At 46.2% G+C, this 24,022-nt stretch overlaps 1 protein-coding gene across 1 annotated transcript in view; it reads left to right on the forward strand.

Moving 5' to 3' along the window:
• The window catches only part of LOC310865868 (heparan-alpha-glucosaminide N-acetyltransferase), a gene marked incomplete at both ends in the record, with an annotated part of 52,176 nt that overhangs the window by 22,849 nt on the left and 5,305 nt on the right, over positions 1-24,022 (forward strand). The window contains 5 exons of the mRNA XM_083775076.1: positions 7,409-7,521; positions 9,379-9,500; positions 13,050-13,173; positions 14,197-14,283; positions 17,946-18,023. Of these exons, the coding sequence (XP_083631202.1) occupies positions 7,409-7,521; positions 9,379-9,500; positions 13,050-13,173; positions 14,197-14,283; positions 17,946-18,023 (524 nt within the window). The remainder of the gene's footprint in view (positions 1-7,408; positions 7,522-9,378; positions 9,501-13,049; positions 13,174-14,196; positions 14,284-17,945; positions 18,024-24,022) is intronic.

A 24,022-nucleotide genomic window follows, 5' to 3' on the forward strand; every position in this document is an offset into this window, starting at 1 on the left:
GGGGAGAGTGTATGTTTTATTGTCTCCACCAGGCCGAAGGCGTGGGGAGAGTGTATGTTTTATTGTCTCCACCAGGCCGAAGGCATGGGGAGAGAGTATGTTTTATTGTCTCCACCAGGCCGAAGGCATGGGGAGAGAGTATGTTTTATTGTCTCCACCAGGCCAAAGGCGTGGGGAGAGAGTATGTTTTATTGTCTCCACCAGGCCGAAGGCATGGGGAGAGAGTATGTTTTGCACTCCGTCCGTTTGTGAGTCTGTCTGTGAGTGTGCGTCCGTCCGTCTGTTACCAGCAGACGGATTTTTGCTTATTTGGGAGCCATCGTCCTGCCTACATGTAGGATAGTAGGATGCTAGGCTACTTGGCTGCCTGTCTGTAGTTCGTAAGTTTGCTTGTCTGTGACGCTGGTGTGTACACTGACACTGCAGTACACCATCTTCCATCTCTCCTATCTTTGTGAGATGTCACAACTCTTCTACTATATGGCTCTGGATCGACGGCGCTATTATTATTATTATTCGCCGTTAGAAAATGTTGGGGTGTTGTGATCTGGTAGCCGTCTCCCCTCCCCTCACGTCAAAACAGTTCTCAATGTTTACATCTTATTTGACGAGAAGACATGTGGACATATCCTATACGGAACCAGGGAGAGAAGACATGTGGACATATCCTATACGGAACCAGGGAGAGAAGACATGTGGACATGTCCTTATGGAACCAGGGAGACGGGGAAAAACACCACGAGAGTGACGAGTGATCATGTGTTCTCTCCGCAAATAAATGTAGTGGAGTAAAAGTACAATATTTTACCATGATTATTAGTGAGGACCATACTGTAGATATGAAGATAGGTTGAAAAGTGGTCCTTTAAGATTTTACATCATATTAATTTTCTCATCATTTTTATCATTTTTATTTGGATTATTATTTTAGACGATTCCGATAGCGATGTGTCCGATTCCGATTATGCTACAGATTATATGGTGCATCCCTACCAGGAATGGGAGCGACTCCACACCGTGTTAACCCACGTGTGACAAAGCCATGCAGAGGCTGGACATTCCTGGAGTCCTCTCCGCCATCGTCTTTCTAGAGCATGGGTTCCCAAAGTGGGGTCCGGGGACCCCTGGGGGTATACTTAAGGGAGTTCCAGGGGGTACCTATAGTTAGGAACCACCCTTATGGGTCTGTAACTCTAAGAGTGTACAAATGGAACATTTGTACACTCTCAGAGTTAAATTATCAGTGGTTTTACAATATAAATTGGGGTACCAGAGATAGAAATGCCATTAAATCGGGGGTCCGTAGCATAATGCGTGTGAAACGGGGGGGTCCATGAAATTAATGTTTCGGAATCACTGCTAGAGCCATAAAAATCCTCCCTTATCGAGGTCACTGTTGGTCAATGTTTTCAAACGGGGGTCCGACGTGGCCTAATACATGTTGATTTGGGGGTCCTTGACACCAAAAGGTTTGGGAACCACTGGTCTAGAGTTCCAGATTGATCTGGTCTGGTGGCGGGCAGTGCAGCACACCAGCCAGGAATCCAGGTGGTGGTCCTCCTCCCCGTTAACAGACTCATCCCCGTGTTGGAGATTAATTAGACCGATGACTTTTGTATCGTTCGCAAAAACGTCAGGAATTTGGATCTTAGCTGGTCGGTGTGGAATGGAATGCTCAACAAGCTGCAGCTGTTGATGTACCGAGGCGTATACATGCAGACCTGCTTAGCCATGCGCCACGCATTCTGCACGGCTTCCTGTCTATTAGGAAATCAATGATCAACATGCAGGTTGATGTTGTGTTCAGAGCTGTTACAGCTATAGGACGACGATGAGTGCAGAGCTTATAGGTCCACAGACGGGACTGTGGCGTCAGTAGCAGAGAGGGAATGGCGTAGGCCAGTGGTTCCCAAACTGGTGTGGAACTATAGTGGCCCTCTGGAGTGAGTGTGGAACTATAGTGGCCCTCTGGAGTGAGTGTGGAACTATAGTGGCCCTCTGGAGTGAGTGTGGAACTATAGTGGCCCTCTGGAGTGAGTGTGGAACTATAGTGGCCCTCTGGAGTGAGTGTGGAACTATAGTGGCCCTCTGGAGTGAGAGTGGAACTATAGTGGCCCTCTGGAGTGAGTGTGGAAATATAGTGGCCCTCTGGAGTGAGTGTGGAACTATAGTGGCCCTCTGGAGTGAGTGTGGAACTATAGTGGCCCTCTGGAGTGAGTGTGGAACTATAGTGGCCCTCTGGAGTGAGTGTGGAACTATAGTGGCCCTCTGGAGTGAGAGTGGAACTATAGTGGCCCTCTGGAGTGAGTGTGGAAATATAGTGGCCCTCTGGAGTGAGTGTGGAACTATAGTGGCCCTCTGGAGTGAGTGTGGAACTATAGTGGCCCTCTGGAGTGAGTGTGGAACTATAGTGGCCCTCTGGAGTGAGTGTGGAACTATAGTGGCCCTCTGGAGTGAGAGTGGAACTATAGTGGCCCTCTGGAGTGAGAGTGGAACTATAGTGGCCCTCTGGAGTGAGTGTGGAACTATAGTGGCCCTCTGGAGTGAGTGTGGAACTATAGTGGCCCTCTGGAGTGAGAGTGGAACTATAGTGGCCCTCTGGAGTGAGAGTGGAACTATAGTGGCCCTCTGGAGTGAGAGTGGAACTATAGTGGCCCTCTGGAGTGAGAGTGGAACTATAGTGGCCCTCTGGAGTGAGTGTGGAACTATAGTGGCCCTCTGGAGTGAGTGTGGAACTATAGTGGCCCTCTGGAGTGAGAGTGGAACTATAGTGGCCCTCTGGAGTGAGAGTGGAACTATAGTGGCCCTCTGGAGTGAGTGTGGAACTATAGTGGCCCTCTGGAGTGAGTGTGGAACTATAGTGGCCCTCTGGAGTGAGTGTGGAACTATAGTGGCCCTCTGGAGTGAGTGTGGAACTATAGTGGCCCTCTGGAGTGAGAGTGGAACTATAGTGGCCCTCTGGAGTGAGTGTGGAAATATAGTGGCCCTCTGGAGTGAGTGTGGAACTATAGTGGCCCTCTGGAGTGAGTGTGGAACTATAGTGGCCCTCTGGAGTGAGTGTGGAACTATAGTGGCCCTCTGGAGTGAGTGTGGAACTATAGTGGCCCTCTGGAGTGAGAGTGGAACTATAGTGGCCCTCTGGAGTGAGTGTGGAAATATAGTGGCCCTCTGGAGTGAGTGTGGAACTATAGTGGCCCTCTGGAGTGAGTGTGGAACTATAGTGGCCCTCTGGAGTGAGTGTGGAACTATAGTGGCCCTCTGGAGTGAGTGTGGAACTATAGTGGCCCTCTGGAGTGAGAGTGGAACTATAGTGGCCCTCTGGAGTGAGAGTGGAACTATAGTGGCCCTCTGGAGTGAGTGTGGAACTATAGTGGCCCTCTGGAGTGAGTGTGGAACTATAGTGGCCCTCTGGAGTGAGAGTGGAACTATAGTGGCCCTCTGGAGTGAGAGTGGAACTATAGTGGCCCTCTGGAGTGAGAGTGAAACTATAGTGGCCCTCTGGAGTGAGAGTGGAACTATAGTGGCCCTCTGGAGTGAGTGTGGAACTATAGTGGCCCTCTGGAGTGAGTGTGGAACTATAGTGGCCCTCTGGAGTGAGAGTGGAACTATAGTGGCCCTCTGGAGTGAGAGTGGAACTATAGTGGCCCTCTGGAGTGAGTGTGGAACTATAGTGGCCCTCTGGAGTGAGTGTGGAACTATAGTGGCCCTCTGGAGTGAGTGTGGAACTATAGTGGCCCTCTGGAGTGAGTGTGGAACTATAGTGGCCCTCTGGAGTGAGTGTGGAACTATAGTGGCCCTCTGGAGTGAGTGTGGAACTATAGTGGCCCTCTGGAGTGAGAGTGGAACTATAGTGGCCCTCTGGAGTGAGAGTGGAACTATAGTGGCCCTCTGGAGTGAGTGTGGAACTATAGTGGCCCTCTGGAGTGAGTGTGGAACTATAGTGGCCCTCTGGAGTGAGAGTGGAACTATAGTGGCCCTCTGGAGTGAGAGTGGAACTATAGTGGCCCTCTGGAGTGAGAGTGGAACTATAGTGGCCCTCTGGAGTGAGAGTGGAACTATAGTGGCCCTCTGGAGTGAGTGTGGAACTATAGTGGCCCTCTGGAGTGAGTGTGGAACTATAGTGGCCCTCTGGAGTGAGAGTGGAACTATAGTGGCCCTCTGGAGTGAGAGTGGAACTATAGTGGCCCTCTGGAGTGAGTGTGGAACTATAGTGGCCCTCTGGAGTGAGTGTGGAACTATAGTGGCCCTCTGGAGTGAGAGTGGAACTATAGTGGGCCTCTGGAGTGAGAGTGGAACTATAGTGGCCCTCTGGAGTGAGAGTGGAACTATAGTGGCCCTCTGGAGTGAGTGTGGAACTATAGTGGCCCTCTGGAGTGAGTGTGGAACTATAGTGGCCCTCTGGAGTGAGAGTGGAACTATAGTGGCCCTCTGGAGTGAGTGTGGAACTATAGTGGCCCTCTGGAGTGAGAGTGGAACTATAGTGGCCCTCTGGAGTGAGTGTGGAACTATAGTGGCCCTCTGGAGTGAGTGTGGAACTATAGTGGCCCTCTGGAGTGAGTGTGGAACTATAGTGGCCCTCTGGAGTGAGTGTGGAACTATAGTGGCCCTCTGGAGTGAGTGTGGAACTATAGTGGCCCTCTGGAGTGAGTGTGGAACTATAGTGGCCCTCTGGAGTGAGTGTGGAACTATAGTGGCCCTCTGGAGCCTGAAGCAGGCAGCTATAGGCACATTGTACTATAGAGTTGGTATTATTTGAAGCAGGCAGCTATAGGCACATTGCACTAGAGTTGGTGTTAAAGATGCAAGTGAACATATTTCATATTTACAATCTCTAGTTAGCCACATAAACCCTGTAGACATTGTTGTATGTCAAATACGAAAATAGCATGTTGTGTTGTGTGTCGATCTGCTATTTTTGCTGGATGTTATATTTTTTTGCCAAATGTTGGATCTGTTTTTGCTAAAATGTTGACCTATTATTGAGAGTCACATGTTTCACAGTTCACCGAAGGTAAAAAAGATTTAGGTGTCAAATTAAATAACACCTGACCAGCTTTCTGTCCACTCGCTTCAGTTCTGGTCTTTTAACTTTGGCACTTTGGAGTATTGTTTTCCTCAATGTGTCTGTAAAAGTGCTCCGCTGAGCAGGGGGGGGTTCAGCTGCTTTCACTTTTTAAATGATATTGAACGTGTAAGAAAAAGACTGTTTGCAATGCAGTATTGATCCTTCTGTAAAGATGGGTTACTGTAAGGATGGGTTACTGTAAGGATGGGTTACTGTAAGGATGGGTTACTGTACATACTGTATGTGTGCATGTTGAAGTTGAAAGCATGAATGTTGCGGTGATGTCAGTGTGTCATGTGGGGTTCGGAGGGAAAGCTTTTTTATTGAACTCTGATCTGACGTCGTGGATGACTGATAAAGGAATCTGTCAAAGGGTGTTACTTGCAGATTTAACCCATTTAGGCCTGACGTCTTTTTAAAATGTTAGATCTTTTCTGAAAAACCTCATGTTTCTATATCAGTGGTTCTCAATATTTCATGTCAAGGACCCCAAAAATTATATGTAATTGGCCGCCGACCCCCCAACTGAAAATATGTTGTTCCAGGGACCCCCCCCCCCCCAGAAGCAAAGATTTGAGTTTAAAAACTGAAACTCTGAAAGAATATACATTAAAAGATTTGAGGCACATTTTCACGATTTTTCAAAAATAGCAGACCTACAAGCTCGTAGCGCGCCACTCGGTGGCGCGCTACGAGCTTGCAGGTCTGCTATTTTCCAATAGCTAAAGTGTAACATAATGTTTTAAAACACCTCCGTCCAAAATGGGTTAACAAATGTGTCATTAGTCATTGGAACAGCTCTATCTTTTCCTGTGAGAAGAGAGATTTCCTCCTCCTCCTTTATTTGATTTGGCCCGATCAATGATTGGGGATTACATTGTTTTTTACAGCACTTTATGCGGCAAAGAGGTTTTCAATTAACTAATGTGCAGATTACCATCAATCTTCTCAGCCTATCCCGAAGACCATCCCTTCTTTCCTCCCCAATTTGTCGCGAGCCGCCGTTAGAGATAACAGGGGATCTTTGATTAGCTTCCCCACCTCGTTGACGTGGTGTGGCGTTCACATCCGACAGGGCAGGACGTACCGGCTGCTTCCTCCTCCACACCACGCCACCCCGTCCATCACCCTCTACGCCCCTCAGGGAATAACACTCTCCCTCCTGGATGTCCCCGTGTAGAAGATGGGCTGATTGACAACCCTTTCCGTTGCAGTGGCAGCGGTGGCCCAACGGTTGGCGGAGCGGTCTTGATATCAGAAAGGTCGCTATAGTTCGTATCCCCGGACCGGCACGTTAAAATTACCACCGCTGAAGTGCCCTTGGACAAGGCATTGAACCCCTACCATGAAATGTTCTATGAGCAGGGCCTGGCTGTAAACAAGTTCTTGAGCTTAGTCCAGTTACCCTGGGTAAACATAGTACCTTTCCTTTCCTTAGTCCAGTTACCCTGGGTAAACATAGTACCTTTCCTTTCCTTAGTCCAGTTACCCTGGGTAAACATAGTACCTTTCCTTTCCTTAGTCCAGTTACCCTGGGTAAACATAGTACCTTTCCTTTCCTTAGTCCAGTTACCCTGGGTAAACATAGTACCTTTCCTTTCCTTAGTCCAGTTACCCTGGGTAAACATAGTACCTTTCCTTTCCTTAGTCCAGTTACCCTGGGTAAACGTAGTACCTTTCCTTTCCTTAGTCCAGTTACTCTGGGTAAACATAGTACCTTTCCTTTTCCTGTGCCTCCATCTAGCCCGTTTAAGACCTGAGGACGGTTCTACAAAATGTCTTCTAAAATCCTGACGGTTTTCTGATGTTTCTGTGTCAGTCGTTCTCAAACATTTTCATGTCATTTTCAGGACTATGTATTTGACCGCCGACCCCCATCTGAAAATATGTTGTTTCAGAGACCCACCTGCAGAAGCAAGGCTTTGAGTTAAAAACGTTCGCTTTGAAAGAATAAATGTTCAAAGAGTTGTGCCACATTTTCACGATTTCTCAAAAATAGCAGATCTACAAACTCATGAGCTTGTGGATCTGCTATTTTTCAATAGCTAAACATCATGCTTAAAACACCAAAAGGGGTTCCCACCCAAAATGAGCTAGTCTCTCAAGTCAGCGGGGATATAGCAGCGTCACACACACACACCGTTTTATTTGATCTGTATTATCAGATCAGATTATTAGAGCTACGGCCTTTTGTCAATATTTGTGTAACATGTACACATGGTGCCACTATAGTTCATGTAACTGTGTGTGTGTGTGTGTGTGTGTGTGTGTGTGTGTGTGTGTGTGTGTGTGTGTGTGTGTGTGTGTGTGTGTGTGTGTGTGTGTGTGTGTGTGTGTGTTCAGTGTCCTGGTCCTGGCTCAGGGTACCTGGGGTTTTGCAGCGTCTGGGATTCACCTACTTTGTGCTGTCTCTGATGCAGACCTTGTGGGGGCAGAAAGAGGTCCCTCTGGGAGTGGTGAGCAGATCAGATCATCAGACTACTTGCATTTCATTCTGAAGGCCCATTCCAGGAGACATGGGGGGTATTGTTCATTCATTCCAGGAGCCTCTGAAGGTCCATTCCAGGAGACATGGGGTATTGTTCATTCATTCCAGGAGCCTCTGAAGGCCCATTCCAGGAGACATGGGGGGTATTGTTCATTCATTCCAGGAGCCTCTGAAGGCCCATTCCAGGAGACATGGGGTATTGTTCATTCATTCCAGGAGCCTCTGAAGGCCCATTCCAGGAGACATGGGGTATTGTTCATTCATTCCAGGAGCCTCTGAAGGCCCATTCCAGGAGACATGGGGTATTGTTCATTCATTCAGGAGCCTCTGAAGGCCCATTCCAGGAGACATGGGGTATTGTTCATTCATTCAGGAGCCTCTGAAGGCCCATTCCAGGAGACATGGGGTATTGTTCATTCATTCAGGAGCCTCTGAAGGCCCATTCCAGGAGACATGGGGGGTATTGTTCATTCATTCCAGGAGCCTCTGAAGGCCCATTCCAGGAGGGTTACTATACTTTGGTCCGACAGAGCATTGGTCCGATCGACAACCTCCCTCAAACCCTAACCCTAACCTCCCCTGGGGCAGACACCTAAACCTAACCCCAACCCTCTCCCTAACCCTAACCTCCCCTGGGGCAGACACCTAAACCTAACCCCAACCCTCTCCCTAACCCTAACCTCCCCCGGGGCAGACACCTAAACCTAACCCCAACCCAACCTACCTCAAACCCTCACCCTAACCCTAACCTCCCCTGGGGCAGACACCTAAACCTAACCCCAACCCAACCTACCTCAAACCCTCTCCCTAACCCTAACCTCCCCCGGGGCAGACACCTAAACCTAACCCCAACCCTCACCCTAACCCTAACCTCCCCCGGGGCAGACACCTAAACCTAACCCCAACCCTCACCCTAACCCTAACCTCCCCCGGGGCAGACACCTAAACCTAATCCCAACCCTCTCCCTAACCCTAACCTCCCCCGGGGCAGACACCTAAACCTACCTCAAACCCTCACCCTAACCCTAACCTCCCCCGGGGCAGACACCTAAACCTAACCCCAACCCTCTCCCTAACCCTAACCTCCCCCAGGGCAGACACCTAAACCTAACCCCAACCCTCTCCCTAACCCTAACCTCCCCTGGGGCAGACACCTAAACCTACCTCAAACCCTCACCCTAACCCTAACCTCCCCCGGGGCAGACACCTAAACCTAACCCCAACCCTCTCCCGACCCCCAATGCTCCGTCGGATCATAGTATGCCTCCCTTCCAGGAGACATGCAGCGGTATTGTTTTTGGTCTTGACATAAATCCTGTATGACGCAGCATCCAGTGGTGGAAAGTAACTAAGTACATTTACTCAAGTACTGTACTTAAGTACAACTTCAAAATTTCCAATTTTATGCATATTATACTTTTACTGCACTAGATGTGTGTGAAAACTTTAGTTACTATTTACTTTGTATATTTAGATTATTATGACAAAAATATTTTGAAAAAAAAATATATATATACCGGTACATTTTGGCCATTTGAAAATAGCCGATCTACAAGCTCACAATGCGTCGCGATAAACAGTACGTTCTACTTTTGGTACTTTAAGTACCAAAGTTTTGATACGAATACTTTTGCACTTTATTATTTTTTACTCATGTGAATTTGGAATTCCGGACTTTTACTTGTAAACGGAGTATAATTCTACATTGCAGTATTGCTACTTTTATTTAAGTAAAAGATGTGAGTGTACTTTTTTTTCCAACACTGTTTTTTCTTCTTTTTTTTTTTTGTTGGACTTTCCATAAATGCTGTGTGATGTTCTGCAGCATCACTGGTGGAACCCGGTCCAGGACGTGGTTCTGTACTGGCCCGAGTGGATCTTCATCCTCACCTTGGAGAGCATCTGGCTGGGCATCACCTTCCTCATGCCGGTGCCCCACTGCCCCACGTGAGTCACCAAGTCCATCACCTTCCTCATGCCGGTGCCCCACTGCCCCACGTGAGTCACCAAGTCCATCACCTTCCTCATGCCGGTGCCCCACTGCCCCACGTGAGTCACCAAGTCCATGGCCCAACGCTTTGCGGAAGCGGTGTTGATATCGGAAGGTCGGTAGTTCGTATCCCCGGACCGGCACGTTAACATTACCACCGCTGAAGTGCCCTTGGACAAGGCATTGAACCCCTACCATGAAATGTTCTATGAGCAGGGCCTGGCTGTAAACAAGTTCTTGAGCTTAGTCCAGTTACCCTGGGTAAACATAGTACCTTTCCTTTCCTTAGTCCAGTTACCCTGGGTAAACATAGTACCTTTCCTTTCCTTAGTCCAGTTACCCTGGGTAAACATAGTACCTTTCCTTTCCTTAGTCCAGTTACCCTGGGTAAACATAGTACCTTTCCTTTCCTTAGTCCAGTTACCCTGGGTAAACATAGTACCTTTCCTTTCCTTAGTCCAGTTACCCTGGGTAAACATAGTACCTTTCCTTTCCTTAGTCCAGTTACCCTGGGTAAACATGCCCCCCTCGCCCTCATACAACACAAATGTTGTGTCAAACCATGTGACTCCCATTGGAAATGCATTGGGGCAAGATGTATTTGTATACAACAAGCATTCATCAGTCTGTTGCGAAGGTGTGAGTGAGGCCTGCTATAGTTCCACATTGCAAGCGTTGGTACTTTTACTTAAGTACACCATCTGAGTACTTTTTCCCCAGCGCTGAACCCTGTGTGTCGCTGGCGTTATGAGCCACCGTGATTTATGGGCGTGCGCTGGAAGCTTCAGAGGGCGTAATTAGCCAATCCCAGGGTGTCGTGTGCAGTGAGAGGCGAGGAGGAGAGAGGGATCCATCTTCCTCGCTCTGTGTCACCCTCTCGTCCCCATCCCTCTCTCTCTCTCCCCCTCTCTCTCGCCCTCTCCCTCTCTCTCCCTCTCCCTCCCCCCTCTCTCTCTCCCTCTCTCCCTCTCTCCCTATCTCTCTCTCTCCCTCTCTCCCTCCCTCCCTCTCCCTCTCCCTCTCCCTCTCCCTCTCCCTCTCCCTCTCCCTCTCCCTCTCCCTCTCCCTCTCCCTCTCCCTCTCCCTCTCCCTCTCTCTCTCTCTCGTCCCCATCCCTCTCTCTCACTCCCTCTCTCTCTCTCTCTCTCTCTCTCTCTCTCTCTCTCCCTCTCTCTCTCGTCCCCATCTCTCTCTCTCTCTCTCTCCCTCCCTCTCCCTCCCTCTCTCTCTCTCTCACTCTCTCTCCCCCCCTGACCCCTGCATGGCATGGCTGGTTTGAAATACAATGGCTTTTAAACCCATTTAGACCCGAGGATGTTTTTCTACAAAATGTCTTCTGAATCCTGACAGTTTTCTGAAAATCCCCATGTTTCTATATCAGTGGTTCTCAAACATTTTCATGTCAAGGACCCCCGAAAATATATGTAATTGGCCGCGGACCCCCCATCTGGAAAATATGTTGTTCCAGGGACCCCCGCCAGAAGCAAAGAGTTACAAACGTTCACTCTGAAAGAATATGTATTCGAAGATTTGCGCAACATTTTCAAGATTGTTTCATAAATAGCAGATCTACAAGCTCGTAGTGCTATGAGCTTGTAGATCTGCTATTTTTTTCAATAGCTAAAGTACAACATAATGCTTAAAACACCAAAAGGGGTTTCCTTTTGTAACCAGAGCTTCTTTGAATGATGTTTAGGACAAATTTCAAATTGTGCTACTGTTATTATTAACTAAAAATACTTCACTGATTAACATTGAGTTTCTTCCAGCTTTGAAGTGTCCCTTTAAGCCTGTGAGATGGAAACAAGGGCACTGATGCCTGTCCTGCAGCTCTTGTGTTTTAACCAGAGACTGTAAAAAATATGGACAAAGCGTTCCCCGGGTCTAACATGGACGTAAAATGAAGCCTGTTATTCCTTGCACTGTACTGTAAGTCGCCATATTTCTAGATCTGTTTTGGCCCAGCTGGCCATTGGCTGGCTCCGTTTGGGCCCAGCTGGCCATTGGCTGGCTCCGTTTGGGCCCAGCTGGCCATTGGCTGCCCCAGACAACGAGGCGGGACTTCCCCTTTTTATTTTGACTGAACGGGGGGTGGCTCCCGTTCATAGACTGTAACGGTAGCCACGCCCCTCAGAATATATGCGACTTCATGGTAATCTTTTTAATAAATGGGACCATAATTTTCCAAAAAGAATATTATGACATTAGAAATGAGACTTTAAACTAGTGACTGGAAGCAGAAAGTATTCATGACCATGTTTATTAAGGTAATACAGTCTAGGTGAAGTTGGGCCCAAATACATGGACTTCTATGGGGCTATGGGGTTTTTCTGGGCCCAATGACAGCGCCACAACAGGCCATTATATGAACTCTCAGGAAGTCCCGATTTCCTTAGTGGCTTCACAAAATATCTGTCTGACTGCCCCCCTGGTTAAATATCTGTCTGACTGCCCCCCTGGTTAAATATCTGTCTGACTGCCCCCCTGGTTAAATATCTGTCTGACTGCCCCCCTGGTTAAATATCTGTCTGACTGCCCCCCTGGTTAAATATCTGTCTGACTGCCCCCCTGGTTAAATATCTGTCTGACTGCCCCCCTGGTTAAATATCTGTCTGACTGCCCCCCTGGTTAAATATCTGTCTGACTGCCCCCCTGGTTAAATATCTGTCTGACTGCCCCCCTGGTTAAATATCTGTCTGACTCCCCCCCTGGTTAAATATCTGTCTGACTGCCCCCCTGGTTAAATATCTGTCTGACTGCCCCCCTGGTTAAATATCTGTCTGACTGCCCCCCTGGTTGAATATCTGTCTGACTGCCCCCCTGGTTAAATATCTGTCTGACTGCCCCCCTGGTTGAATATCTGTCTGACTGCCCCCCTGGGTTTAACCCCCCAGTACTTTGGTTCCATGTCAAGGACCCCCTGCTGCGCCCTTTTGTGAAATGGATTGAAAATAAATTGAGGCCTGGGCCGTGGCTCAGCGGTCCATCCTGGGCCGTGGCTCAGCGGTCCATCCTGGGCCGTGGCTCAGCGGTCCATCCTGGGCCGTGGCTCAGCGGTCCAGGCACCTTGGCCGGTAGCCCGAGTCTGGCAGTGTGCCGCGGGTTCGACTCCCGATCCCGACGGCCTTTACTGCATGTCACTCCCTCATCTCTCTCTCCCTCATTTCCTGTCAGCCTACTGTCTGTCTCTCTATAAAAAATATTAAATAAAAGGCGAAAGCCGGAAAAAAATAAGAATTTGAAAGAAAGAAAGAAAGTAAGAAAGTGTGTGTGTGTGTGTGTGTGTGTGTGTGTGTGTGTGTGTGTGTGTGTGTGTGTGTGTGTGTGTGTGTGTGTGTGTGTGTGTGTGTGTGTGTGTGTGTGTGTGTGTGTGTGTGTGTGTGTGTGTGTGTGTGTGATACTCCCCCGCCCCCTGTCCAATTGCCCCCCCTGGGGGCCTGGGCCCCCACAGTGAAAACCTCCTGTGATATATATACTGTATATATAATGTTATTTCTCCTTAATAGAGGTTATTTAGGAGCTGGTGGAATTGGCGATGAAGGCCTCTACCCTAACTGCACTGGCGGAGCTGCAGGATACATCGACAGCTGGATGTTCGGTGACAACATGTTCAGATACCCCACGTGCAAGGTACAGCGTTTTATATCATGTTCAGATACCCCACATGCAAGGTACAGTGTTTTATATCATGTTCAGATACCCCACATGCAAGGTACAGTGTTTTATATCATGTTCAGATACCCCACATGCAAGGTACAGTGTTTTATATCATGTTCAGATACCCCACATGCAAGGTACAGCATCTTATATCATGTTCAGATACCCCACATGCAAGGTACAGTGTTTTATATCATGTTCAGATACCCCACATGCACGGTACAGTGTTTTATATCATGTTCAGATACCCCACATGCAAGGTACAGTGTTTTATATCATGTTCAGATACCCCACATGCAAGGTACAGTGTTTTATATCATGTTCAGATACCCCACATGCAAGGTACAGTGTTTTATATCATGTTGTGATACCCCACGTGCAAGGTACAGCGTTTTATATCATGTTGTGATACCCCACATGCAAGGTACAGTGTTTTATATCATGTTGTGATACCCCACATGCAAGGTACAGTGTTTTATATCATGTTCAGATACCCCACATGCAAGGTACAGTGTTTTATATCATGTTCAGATACCCCACATGCAAGGTACAGTGTTTTATATCATGTTCAGATACCCCACATGCAAGGTACAGTGTTTTATATCATGTTCAGATACCCCACATGCAAGGTACAGTGTTTTATATCATGTTGTGATACCCCACATGCAAGGTACAGTGTTTTATATCATGTTCAGATACCCCACATGCAAGGTACAGTGTTTTATATCATGTTCAGATACCCCACATGCAAGGTACAGTGTTTTATATCATGTTCAGATACCCCACATGCAAGGTACAGTGTTTTATATCATGTTGTGATACCCCACGTGCAAGGTACAGCGTTTTATATCATGTTGTGATACCCCACGTGCAAGGTACAGCATCTTATATCATGCCTCGTCAATCATGCAAATGACAAAGCCACGTGCGGAAGGAACGAATTAATGTGCCGTCGATTAACGTGGTTTGCTCGTTTCTCATCCGGTGTGTTTCCAGGAGATGTATCGGACCACACAGCCCTTCGACCCAGAGGGGGTTCTGGGTACAATCAACTCTGTTGTCATGGGATTCATGGGGATGCAAGTAAGCTAAGCTCCGCCTCGCACATGTCTCTGTTGTGTCTGAGCTTTTTATGAAGAAGAATATCACAAATGTCAAACGTTCAGTTATTCCCAACATTGCTAGTATTATAGTCGCCCCCAGAGTATAGCGCTTCATAACATTAATCTTATTTGTGTGGACAGAGATTTCAAAGGGGTTGTGAGACCATTATTGAGTTAGCACAGGGGTTGTCTAAGGCAGGGGTCCTTGAGGGAGGACCCGAGCTAAATGATAGTTTGGAACCAAATGGACCCTTATGGGTCTGTAACTATATGTTGTTCCAGGGACTCCCCCGCCAGAAGCAAAGAGTTACAAACGTTCACTCTGAAAGAATATGTATTCAAATATTTGCGCCACATTTTCAAGATTGTTCAAAAAATAGCAGATCTACGAGCTTGTAGATCTGCTATTTTTCAATAGCTAAAGTATAACATAATGCTCAAAACAATGTACAATTTGTACACTCTCAGAGTTAAAATAACTTTGATTTTACAGAGATAGAAATGGTTCCCAGAGATAGAAATGCCATTAAATGGGGTTTCCGTAGACTAATGCATGTCAAACTGGGGGTCCTTGAGATTAAACGGGTTGAGGATCACTGCTAGAGCCGTGAAAGTCTTCTCTTATGATGGGGGTCCCTGGCATATGTTTTCAAATGGGGGGTCCGCGCGCTAATGAGTGTCAATTTGGGGATCCTTGACATGAAAAGGTTTGGGAACCAGTGGTCTTAGGAGCCTCCTCCTAAGTGAACCAGTGGTCTTAGGAGCCTCCTCCTAAGTGAACCAGTGGTCTTAGGAGCCTCCTCCTAAGTGAACCAGTGGTCGTAGGAGCCTCCTCCTAAGTGAACCAGTGGTCTCAGGAGCCTCCTCCTAAGTGAACCAGTGGTCTTAGGAGCCTCCTCCTAAGTGAACCAGTGGTCTTAGGAGCCTCCTCCTAAGTGAACCAGTGGTCTTAGGAGCCTCCTCCTAAGTGAACCAGTGGTCTTAGGAGCCTCCTCCTAAGTGAACCAGTGGTCTTAGGAGCCTCCTCCTAAGTGAACCAGTGGTCTTAGGAGCCTCCTCCTAAGTGAACCAGTGGTCTTAGGAGCCTCCTCCTAAGTGAACCAGTGGTCTTAGGAGCCTCCTCCTAAGTGAACCAGTGGTCTTAGGAGCCTCCTCCTAAGTGAACCAGTGGTCTTAGGAGCCTCCTCCTAAGTGAACCAGTGGTCTTAGGAGCCTCCTCCTAAGTGAACCAGTGGTCTTAGGAGCCTCCTCCTAAGTGAACCAGTGGTCTTAGGAGCCTCCTCCTAAGTGAACCAGTGGTCTTAGGAGCCTCCTCCTAAGTGCACAGCTGTCCTCAATTCTTAACGCAGAATGTTTTTTTTTTTGTCCGAAAATGAAGAAAGAGCTCCGGGTCTTTGTCTCTTTGAGGCCCGGAGTCTCAGCGCTCCGGGTCTTTGTCTCTTTGAGGCCCGGAGTCTCAGCGCTCCGGGTCTTTGTCTCTTTGAGGCCCGGAGTCTCAGCGCTCCGGGTCTTTGTCTCTTTGAGGCCTGGAGTCTCAGAGCTCCGGGTCTTTGTCTCTTTGAGGCCCGGAGTCTCAGCGCTCCGGGTCTTTGTCTCTTTGAGGCCCGGAGTCTCAGAGCTCCGGGTCTTTGTCTCTTTGAGGCCTGGAGTCTCAGAGCTCCGGGTCTTTGTCTCTTTGAGGCCCGGAGTCTCAGAGCTCCGGGTCTTTGTCTCTTTGAGGCCCGGAGTCTCAGCGCTCCGGGTCTTTGTCTCTTTGAGGCCTGGAGTCTCAGCGCTCCGGGTCTTTGTCTCTTTGAGGCCCGGAGTCTCAGACGCTCCGGGTCTTTGTCTCTTTGAGGCCTGGAGTCTCAGCGCTCCGGGTCTTTGTCTCTTTGAGGCCCGGAGTCTCAGCGCTCCGGGTCTTTGTCTCTTTGAGGCCCGGAGTCTCAGAGCTCCGGGTCTTTGTCTCTTTGAGGCCTGGAGTCTCAGAGCTCCGGGTCTTTGTCTCTGTGAGGCCCGGAGTCTCAGAGCTCCGGGTCTTTGTCTCTTTGAGGCCCGGAGTCTCAGCGGCACCTCGCTCACTGTTGTTTTCGTCGACTAAAACTATGACGAAAATTGTTCGTCGACTACTTTTTTTCACTGCCGAAAACTGAATTAAAACTAAATTAAAACTAAGACTAAATATATTGACAATTTAGTCAACAAATAAAAACTAGACTTAGACTAAAATGTTAGGAAGGGACTATAGTGGACAAGAGATCCAGTATAAGTCATTTTACAATTAGTTGCATGCTGAAAATAGCCGATCTACAAGCTCACAACGTTGCAGATCGGCTATTTTTTCAGCATGTCATTACGACAGCATCAATTCAAGGCCCACCAAAATACATTTTGTTTCGACTAAATACTACTGTAGATTTAGTCGACAAAAACATTCCAGGTGACTAAAATGTGACTATAACTAAATGAAAACAATTCAAGAGACTATGATTAATAATTTAGTCAACAAATAAAAACTATACTAAAATGTTAGGAAGGGACTAGTGGACAAGAGATACACTATAAGTCATTTTACACTTGGTTGCATGCTGAAAATAGCTGAAAAATAGCACTGCGGCGCGTTGTGAGCTTGTAGATTGGCTATTTTCAGCATGTGAAAAAACTGTCATTACGACGGCATCAATTTTTTTTAACCTTTATTTTAACCAGTAAAATCACACTGAGACTGCATCTCTTTTACAAGTGGGAACTGGCCAAGAGCCAGAAATAAAATTACACTTCAATACCACATCGTCAATGTTACATTCAAAGCCCACCAAAATACATTTTGTTTGACTAAATCAACTGTAGATTTAGTCGACTAAAAAGACTAAACACTAAAACACTCCAGGTGACTAAAATGTGACTATAAAACTAAATGAAAACTATTAAGAGACTAAGAGACTATGACTAAAGCTAAAATCTAAATTTGCTGCCAAAAACAACACTGACCTCGCTCACTCTTTTGCATTTTCTCTTTCTTATGCGGTGGGAAGAGTTTACCACACCAAACAAAACAGCCACATTACTGAATTCCCGGCGGGCGTTTAGCATTGAGCCCTTCAGTCATCGCGTCTCGGACAACACACCAGGTGTCCGCTGCCCTCCCAATGTTGTTTGCCCCTGTGCTAATGTCCTCAGCTGAGACACATTCATCATCACCAAATTAATCAGAGGTGATGGGGGATGACTTCCAGCCCACATCTGGCTCCATGGGACAGGGAGCAATGTGACCGCCACGTCAGGGACACTGTCCCTGGGACACTGTCCCTGTCCCTGGGACACTGTCCCTGTCCCTGGGACACTGTCCCTGCCTTTTATTAAATTAAAAAGGCAACTGCCAATTGTTCATTCTTGCCCTGATGAAGACCTTGTTGGTCGAAACATGTTGGCAGTTAGTTGTCTTTTTAATTTAATAAAGGCGTTCCTCTTTTTTTTTTTTTTTGTCCCCGGATCCTTCTCTTTTTATCTGTGTCCTGATCCCGTGTTTGATCCGTGTGAGCACGTTATCACGTTGAGCTGTTTAGCTCCTGTTTAGCTCCTCCTTCTCTCACATGATTGGTTGGTTTGTAGTCTCTGTGCTTATCTCTGTCTGTCTGTCTGTCTTTTTATTTATTTTTACAGGCGGGGAAAATTCTTATTTTCTTCAGACGGAAAGATGCCCATATCCTGTCACGGTTCCTGGTATGGGCTGTTCTCCTGGTATGTTGCATCGTACTGATGTTAGTCTACTCCTGTATCATCCTGGTATTATCCTGGTATCATCCTGGTATTATCCTGGTATGTTGCATCGTACTGATGTTAGTCTACTCCTGTATCATGTCTGCAAAGGCAGACACGTACAGTACAGTAGAGTAGACTACATTATCGTTACCGTATAGAACTGAAATCATGACTACAGTAGATGAGACGCCTTATACTGTGGTCATTAAACAGAAGGCCATACAGTATGAGTCACAGAGTATAATTGGAAGCTCTGTCTATGATGTGTTCTGCTTTGCCTTAGCACTAGCAGGTAATGTCTTTTCCAGCTACTCGGTTATTAGTCATAGCTGCCAAAACTGTTCATTAGCAGTACTTAGTGCATCTTTTTAAAGTCATTTTCCTTTTCCATTTTATGTTTACTAATACTGAGAGAGTGTATTGTTGTTACATTCCATTATATTATGAGCATAAAGAGTAGAATTCTTGTATTTTCAGTTCCTAGACATCACACCAACAGGAGGAACAGCCATATCATTATTATAAGCAATAGAATGATCACAACAAGTAATCTAAATGGTATACTAAAATTCCAGTATAATATCAATTGCACAATGCAGGATGTAAAGTGTTATAGGTGTGTGTGTGTGTGTGTGTGTGTGTGTGTGTGTGTGTGTGTGTGTGTGTGTGTGTGTGTGTGTGTGTGTGTGTGTGTGTGTGTGTGTGTGTGTGTGTGTGTGTGTGTGTGTGTGTGTGTGTGTGTGTGTGTGTGTGTGTGTGTGTGTGTGTGTGTGTGTGTGTGTGTGTGTGTGTGTGTGTGTGTGTGCGTGCGTGCGTGTGCGATGTGAATATATTGAAACAACATACATGTGTGCGTGTATATTTCCGGGCAAACATGGTGTACTGTCCATCCGCCCCCCCCAGGGGACACACACTGTCTCTCGTTGCCACCGTGTCCTACTGTACGTGCGGTTTGTCAACGTTAGAATGGTGCATATTACTTACATTGGGCTCAGGTTCTCCTTCTCGCCAGTGGCCACATCATCTGGACTTCGCTGAAGAGCATCGGTCAGCTCATTCGTTCAACCCAGACTCAACACACATGTATAGACCAAACAGATGATTTTACTGATACAACTGTTTGTTTTGCTTCTTATTCTTGCACATGATTGCACTGAATGTAAAAATAAATCTTAAACAACTTAAGATGTTGAATACTAGACCAGCGGTTCCCCAGGGGTCCTTGAGGGAGTTCCAGGGGGTCCCCAGCTACATGATAGTTTGGAATCAAATGGACCATTATTTGGCCTGTAACTCTGAGAGTGTACAAATGTACACTCTCAGAGTTAAAATAACGTTGTTTTTACAATATAAATTGGGGTTCCATCCCAGAGATATAAATGCCATTAAATGGGGGTCCGTAGACTTAATGCATGTCAAACTGGGGGGTCCTTGAAATTAAACAGTTGAGAATCACTGCTAGAGCCGTAAAACTCTTCTCTTGTGGGGGTCCCTGGAATATCCTTTCAAATGGGGGTCAATTGAGCTAATGAGTGTCAATTTGGGGGTCCTTTTTTACATGAAAACGTTTGGGAATCACCGTACTAGACTATTGCTTGGATAGTGTTGTAAACTCTAAGTATTGGACCCTCGTCTGGTTTGACAGACAGGTAGTCTGTGTGCCGGCTGGGTGGTGTGTGTGACAATCCGGTTGAAGTATACCTTTGGGGGGGCACGGTGGCACAGTTGGTAGTGTTGTCGCCTCACAGCTAGAAGGTCCTGGTTTCGATTCCCGCTGGGGACGCTGTGGGCACTGGCGGCGTGTTCCCTCCTCCGCATCATCAGTGCCCATACCCGAGGCGGGGGTTGGCGATAGGGCCTTTCTGTGTGGAGTTTGCATGTTCTCCCCGTGTCCCCTAGGGTAGATACCCTCACAAAAACATGCCGTAATCCTGGTCTCTAAAACTACCTCCCCCTGGCCAGCCGGGGCGCCTGATGGAGGGGAAAGGAACTGGTCGGAATAACGTGTCCCTTCCACGCACTACATCCGGCCGGGGAAATTCCCCTCTGTCAGGTGAAAAGAAGCAGCTTGGACTCCTCATGCATAGAAGGAGGCATGAGGTCAGTCCGCTGCCCCCCCAGGTTGGCAGAGGAAGTGTAGCGCCCAGGATTACATTAGATAATTGGCACTGGGTGAAAAGAAAACTGGGTTACAAAATCGCGGGATAAAATTTTTATAAAATAAAATAAAAAAAAAAAGTATACCTTTGGTACGGCGACAGTGGCGGCGGGCCCGGGAGAACAATAGCGTGACACGAGAAAGTATCACGCTAAAGGTTCACAAAGTTTATTACACACATACTGGAAATATATAGCTGGATCCCAATGACGCGACAACAACACTTGAGACATAACAACCGCTAACTGCAGCAAGCTGACCTCGCTGTCTGAGATGTCTCCCGTAGCTATAACTATAAACTATGCTACAGTTCAGGCAGTACACAATACATAACTAGTACATTGTGTATTCACGTACATGTACACAGCCATGGACGATCAGATTATAACAGATAGTATACTATAGTTTAGATACTCATTCTGGGTGGTCTCCAGATAAATGAAAAAACAAAATGGGAGAGATCAGGCAAGCTGGTCACTATTTCGTTTAGAGAGGGAATGTGTCCCTCAGGGAACAGCCAAGTGCTACATGAGACGATCCTGAGACCAGCCTGAGACCAGCCGTCTCACGTGAATATTCGTAAACCTACCAAAGGGAAGTCAGCCGGCGCTAACGAGATGGACAACGTCTCACATTGTGGTACGTCGTCCACATTGTGTGAACGGTGAAGTTGTTCCTCCTACTAAAAGTAAAAGTAATCATACAGAATGTCTCATTTCAAGTTTTCAAAATGTCTACAAGGTCTACAAGCTCACAATGTGAGCATTGTGAGCTTGTAGACCGGCTTAATAAATAATCAAAGTAATTAAAGGAAGTTTGAAAACTTTAGTTCCTTTAATTACTTTGATTATTTAGCCGATAAATGTAGTGCAGTAAAAGACAACAACATTTGCCTCTGAGATGTAGTGGAGTAAAATGATTGGAAATTGGAAATACTCAAGTACTTTAATATCTCAAACTTGCACTTAACTTAGACCTGGGGGAACGATTCTACAAATGCCTTCTAAATCCTGACAGTTTTCTGAAAAACCCTATGTTTCTATGTCAGTCGTTCTCAAACATTTTCATGTCATGGACCCCTAAGATTATATGTAATTGGCCGCCAACCCCCATCTGAAAATATGTTGTTCCAGGGACCCCCCCCCCCCTCCCCCCAAACGATTTGAGTTAAAAAAAACGTTTGCTCTGAAAGATTCAAAGATTTGCACCACATGTTCAGGATAAAAAAAAAAAAATAGCAGATCTACAAGCCACGCTACGAGCTTGTAGATCTGCTATTTTTCAATAGCTAAAGTGTAACAGAATGCAGTAGTATAGTGCTTAAGTAAGCGTACTTTGACTTTCCACCACTGCTGGTCAGAGTCAGAGAGTCCTTGTTGAAGCCGGTATGCAGAGCAGACATCCTGGCCGCTGACCTGTTAGCGACGACGGACAGGAGGTAGCTGTGTCACAGTGCCTTTGAAAATCACACCATGTCGGTCCAGGACAAGCCAAGAGTCCAATACACTCAGCCCGCGGAAATTAGAGGTCTTTGTTTGTTGGGAACGTCAGCAGTAAAACACCCTGAAATGTTCCTGGAGAAAGAAAATGTTTTTTTTTTTGTTATCAAATGTTTTTTATTTTAAGACAAAAATCACAATAAGACACGTTAACAACATGAAAGACTTAAAGCAAACAAAACACATATAAAACAACACATAACAGAAAAAGCAAGGAACACAAAAACAAAAACAAACAATCACACCCACCCCTCCCCCCCGAGACCAAAGATGCCACAAAATGTCATTACTCCTACTACTCTGCAATGGAAACAAAAAATAAATAAATAATGATAATAAAAATAATAATGATTAAACCATGCCCTTAACCAAATCTGCAATACCAGACCAAATCTCAATGTTTTCCTCTTTTGCACCATGCAATCTTGCTGTAGACATTTCTAGATAAATGATATCCAGAAAGGTCAAAGCCCATTGGCGAAATGACAATGTATGAGGCGGTTTCCAGTGCGAAGCAACCATCTTCTTTGCGGCCGTTACGCCAGCAAAGAAGACACGAATACTGGTGTTATTTAATGGCAACTGGGATACAGAAAGAAAATGTTGATAGTTATAGTTAAGCGCTTTGAACCCTATACCTAGTCTATAGTTAACCCATTTAGACCTGACGACGATTCTACAAATGTCTTCTAAATGACAGTGGTTGTTGTGTCAGTCGTTCTCAAACATTTTCATGTCAAGGACCACAACAATTATCTGTATTTGGCCGCCGACCCCCCATCTGAAAATATGTTGTTCCATGCAGGGACCCCCACACAGAAGCAAAGATTTGAGTTAAAAACGCTCTGCATTCCAGATTCCAGGTCGATTAACTGGGGTTTACTAGGGTTCAAGTGGTTTATTTTAACATTTTTGGGTGGATTTTAGGATATTACTGCTAGTAAAAAGGTACTACTGTATAGCTTTTTGGTGACTGAGGTACTGTATATGTGTATGAAAGCCTCATTTCAATGTGTATTTTTAGTGTCCGTCTTTAGTAGACAAAATGTCCTTCCTTTACATCAGTGCTGTTGAATCTTATTGACTATATCACTGTTTGGCCATGCAGGGTTGATTGCGTCGACTAAGACGAAGACGATTCTTTTTTTCGTCTTTCACTGAGGAAAACTAAATGAAAACTAAGCTATGATGAGTAAAACTAAGACAAAATATACTGACAATTTCGTCAACAAATAAAAACAAAAATGTGGGACTACAGAGATCCAGTATAAGTCATTTTACACCTGGTTGCATGCTGAAAATACATTTTCAGCAAGTGTAAAATCAGACATTACGACGGCATCAAGGCCCGCCAAAATACAATTTAGTCGACTAAATCAACTGCAGATTTAGTCAACTAAAATCTTATGATATTTATAGTCGACTAAAACTAGACTTAACACTAAAACATTCCAGGTGACTAAAATGTCATCAGTGCCCATACCCGAGGCGGGGTTGGCGAAAGGGCCGTTCTGTGTGTTTCCCCCCCGTGTCCCCTAGGGTAGGTAGTGGTACCCTCACAAAAACATGCAGTAATCCTGGTCTCTAAAACTACCTCCCCCTGGCCAGCCGGGGCGCCTGATGGAGGGGAAAGGAACTGGTCGGAATAACGTGTTCCTTCCACGCGTTACGTCCGGCCGGGGAAATTCCCCCCTGTCAGGTAAAAAGAAGTAGCTTGCACTCCTCATGCATAGAAGGAAGCATGAGGTCAGTCCGCTGCCCCCCCCCCCCCCATGTTGGCAGAGGAAGTGTAGCGCCCAGGATTACATTCACTGGGTGAAAAAATGGGTTGCAAAGATCGCGGGATAAAAATTATATAATATATAAAAAAATCAAAGTCCATACATGAAATAAAATGCCAGTTATTGAAATAAGAGAATAAAAGTAAAATGAGATGTCTTTGCTGTGACGTGGTAGAACAGGATACGTTTATTGATCTTAGAAACAAGGCTTTGCTGTTTTATTTACACGTTTGCCAAAGTGTAAACAGAGCATCTCATTTACAGACTGAAATGGCATTTATCATAAAATCTGCTCATATTGTATTCTCTGCATGTGCTTATTGGTCTTGTCTTACGCGCATGTTATTGGATCTCTGGCTAAATCTATTTATAATCCTACAGAGTTAAGTGTTTTAACCAACACGGAAAGTGAAATTAGTTAACCCATTCTGGACGGGAACCCCTGTTGGTGTTTTATGCATTATGTTATGCTTTCACTGACACAGAAACATAGGTTTTTTTTTTATTTAGAAGATTTAGATTTTGAAGACAATTTGTAGA

Source organism: Protomyctophum parallelum (genome assembly GCF_964188405.1).
Source record: "Protomyctophum parallelum genome assembly, chromosome: 10".
Classification (NCBI taxonomy): domain Eukaryota; kingdom Metazoa; phylum Chordata; class Actinopteri; order Myctophiformes; family Myctophidae; genus Protomyctophum; species Protomyctophum parallelum.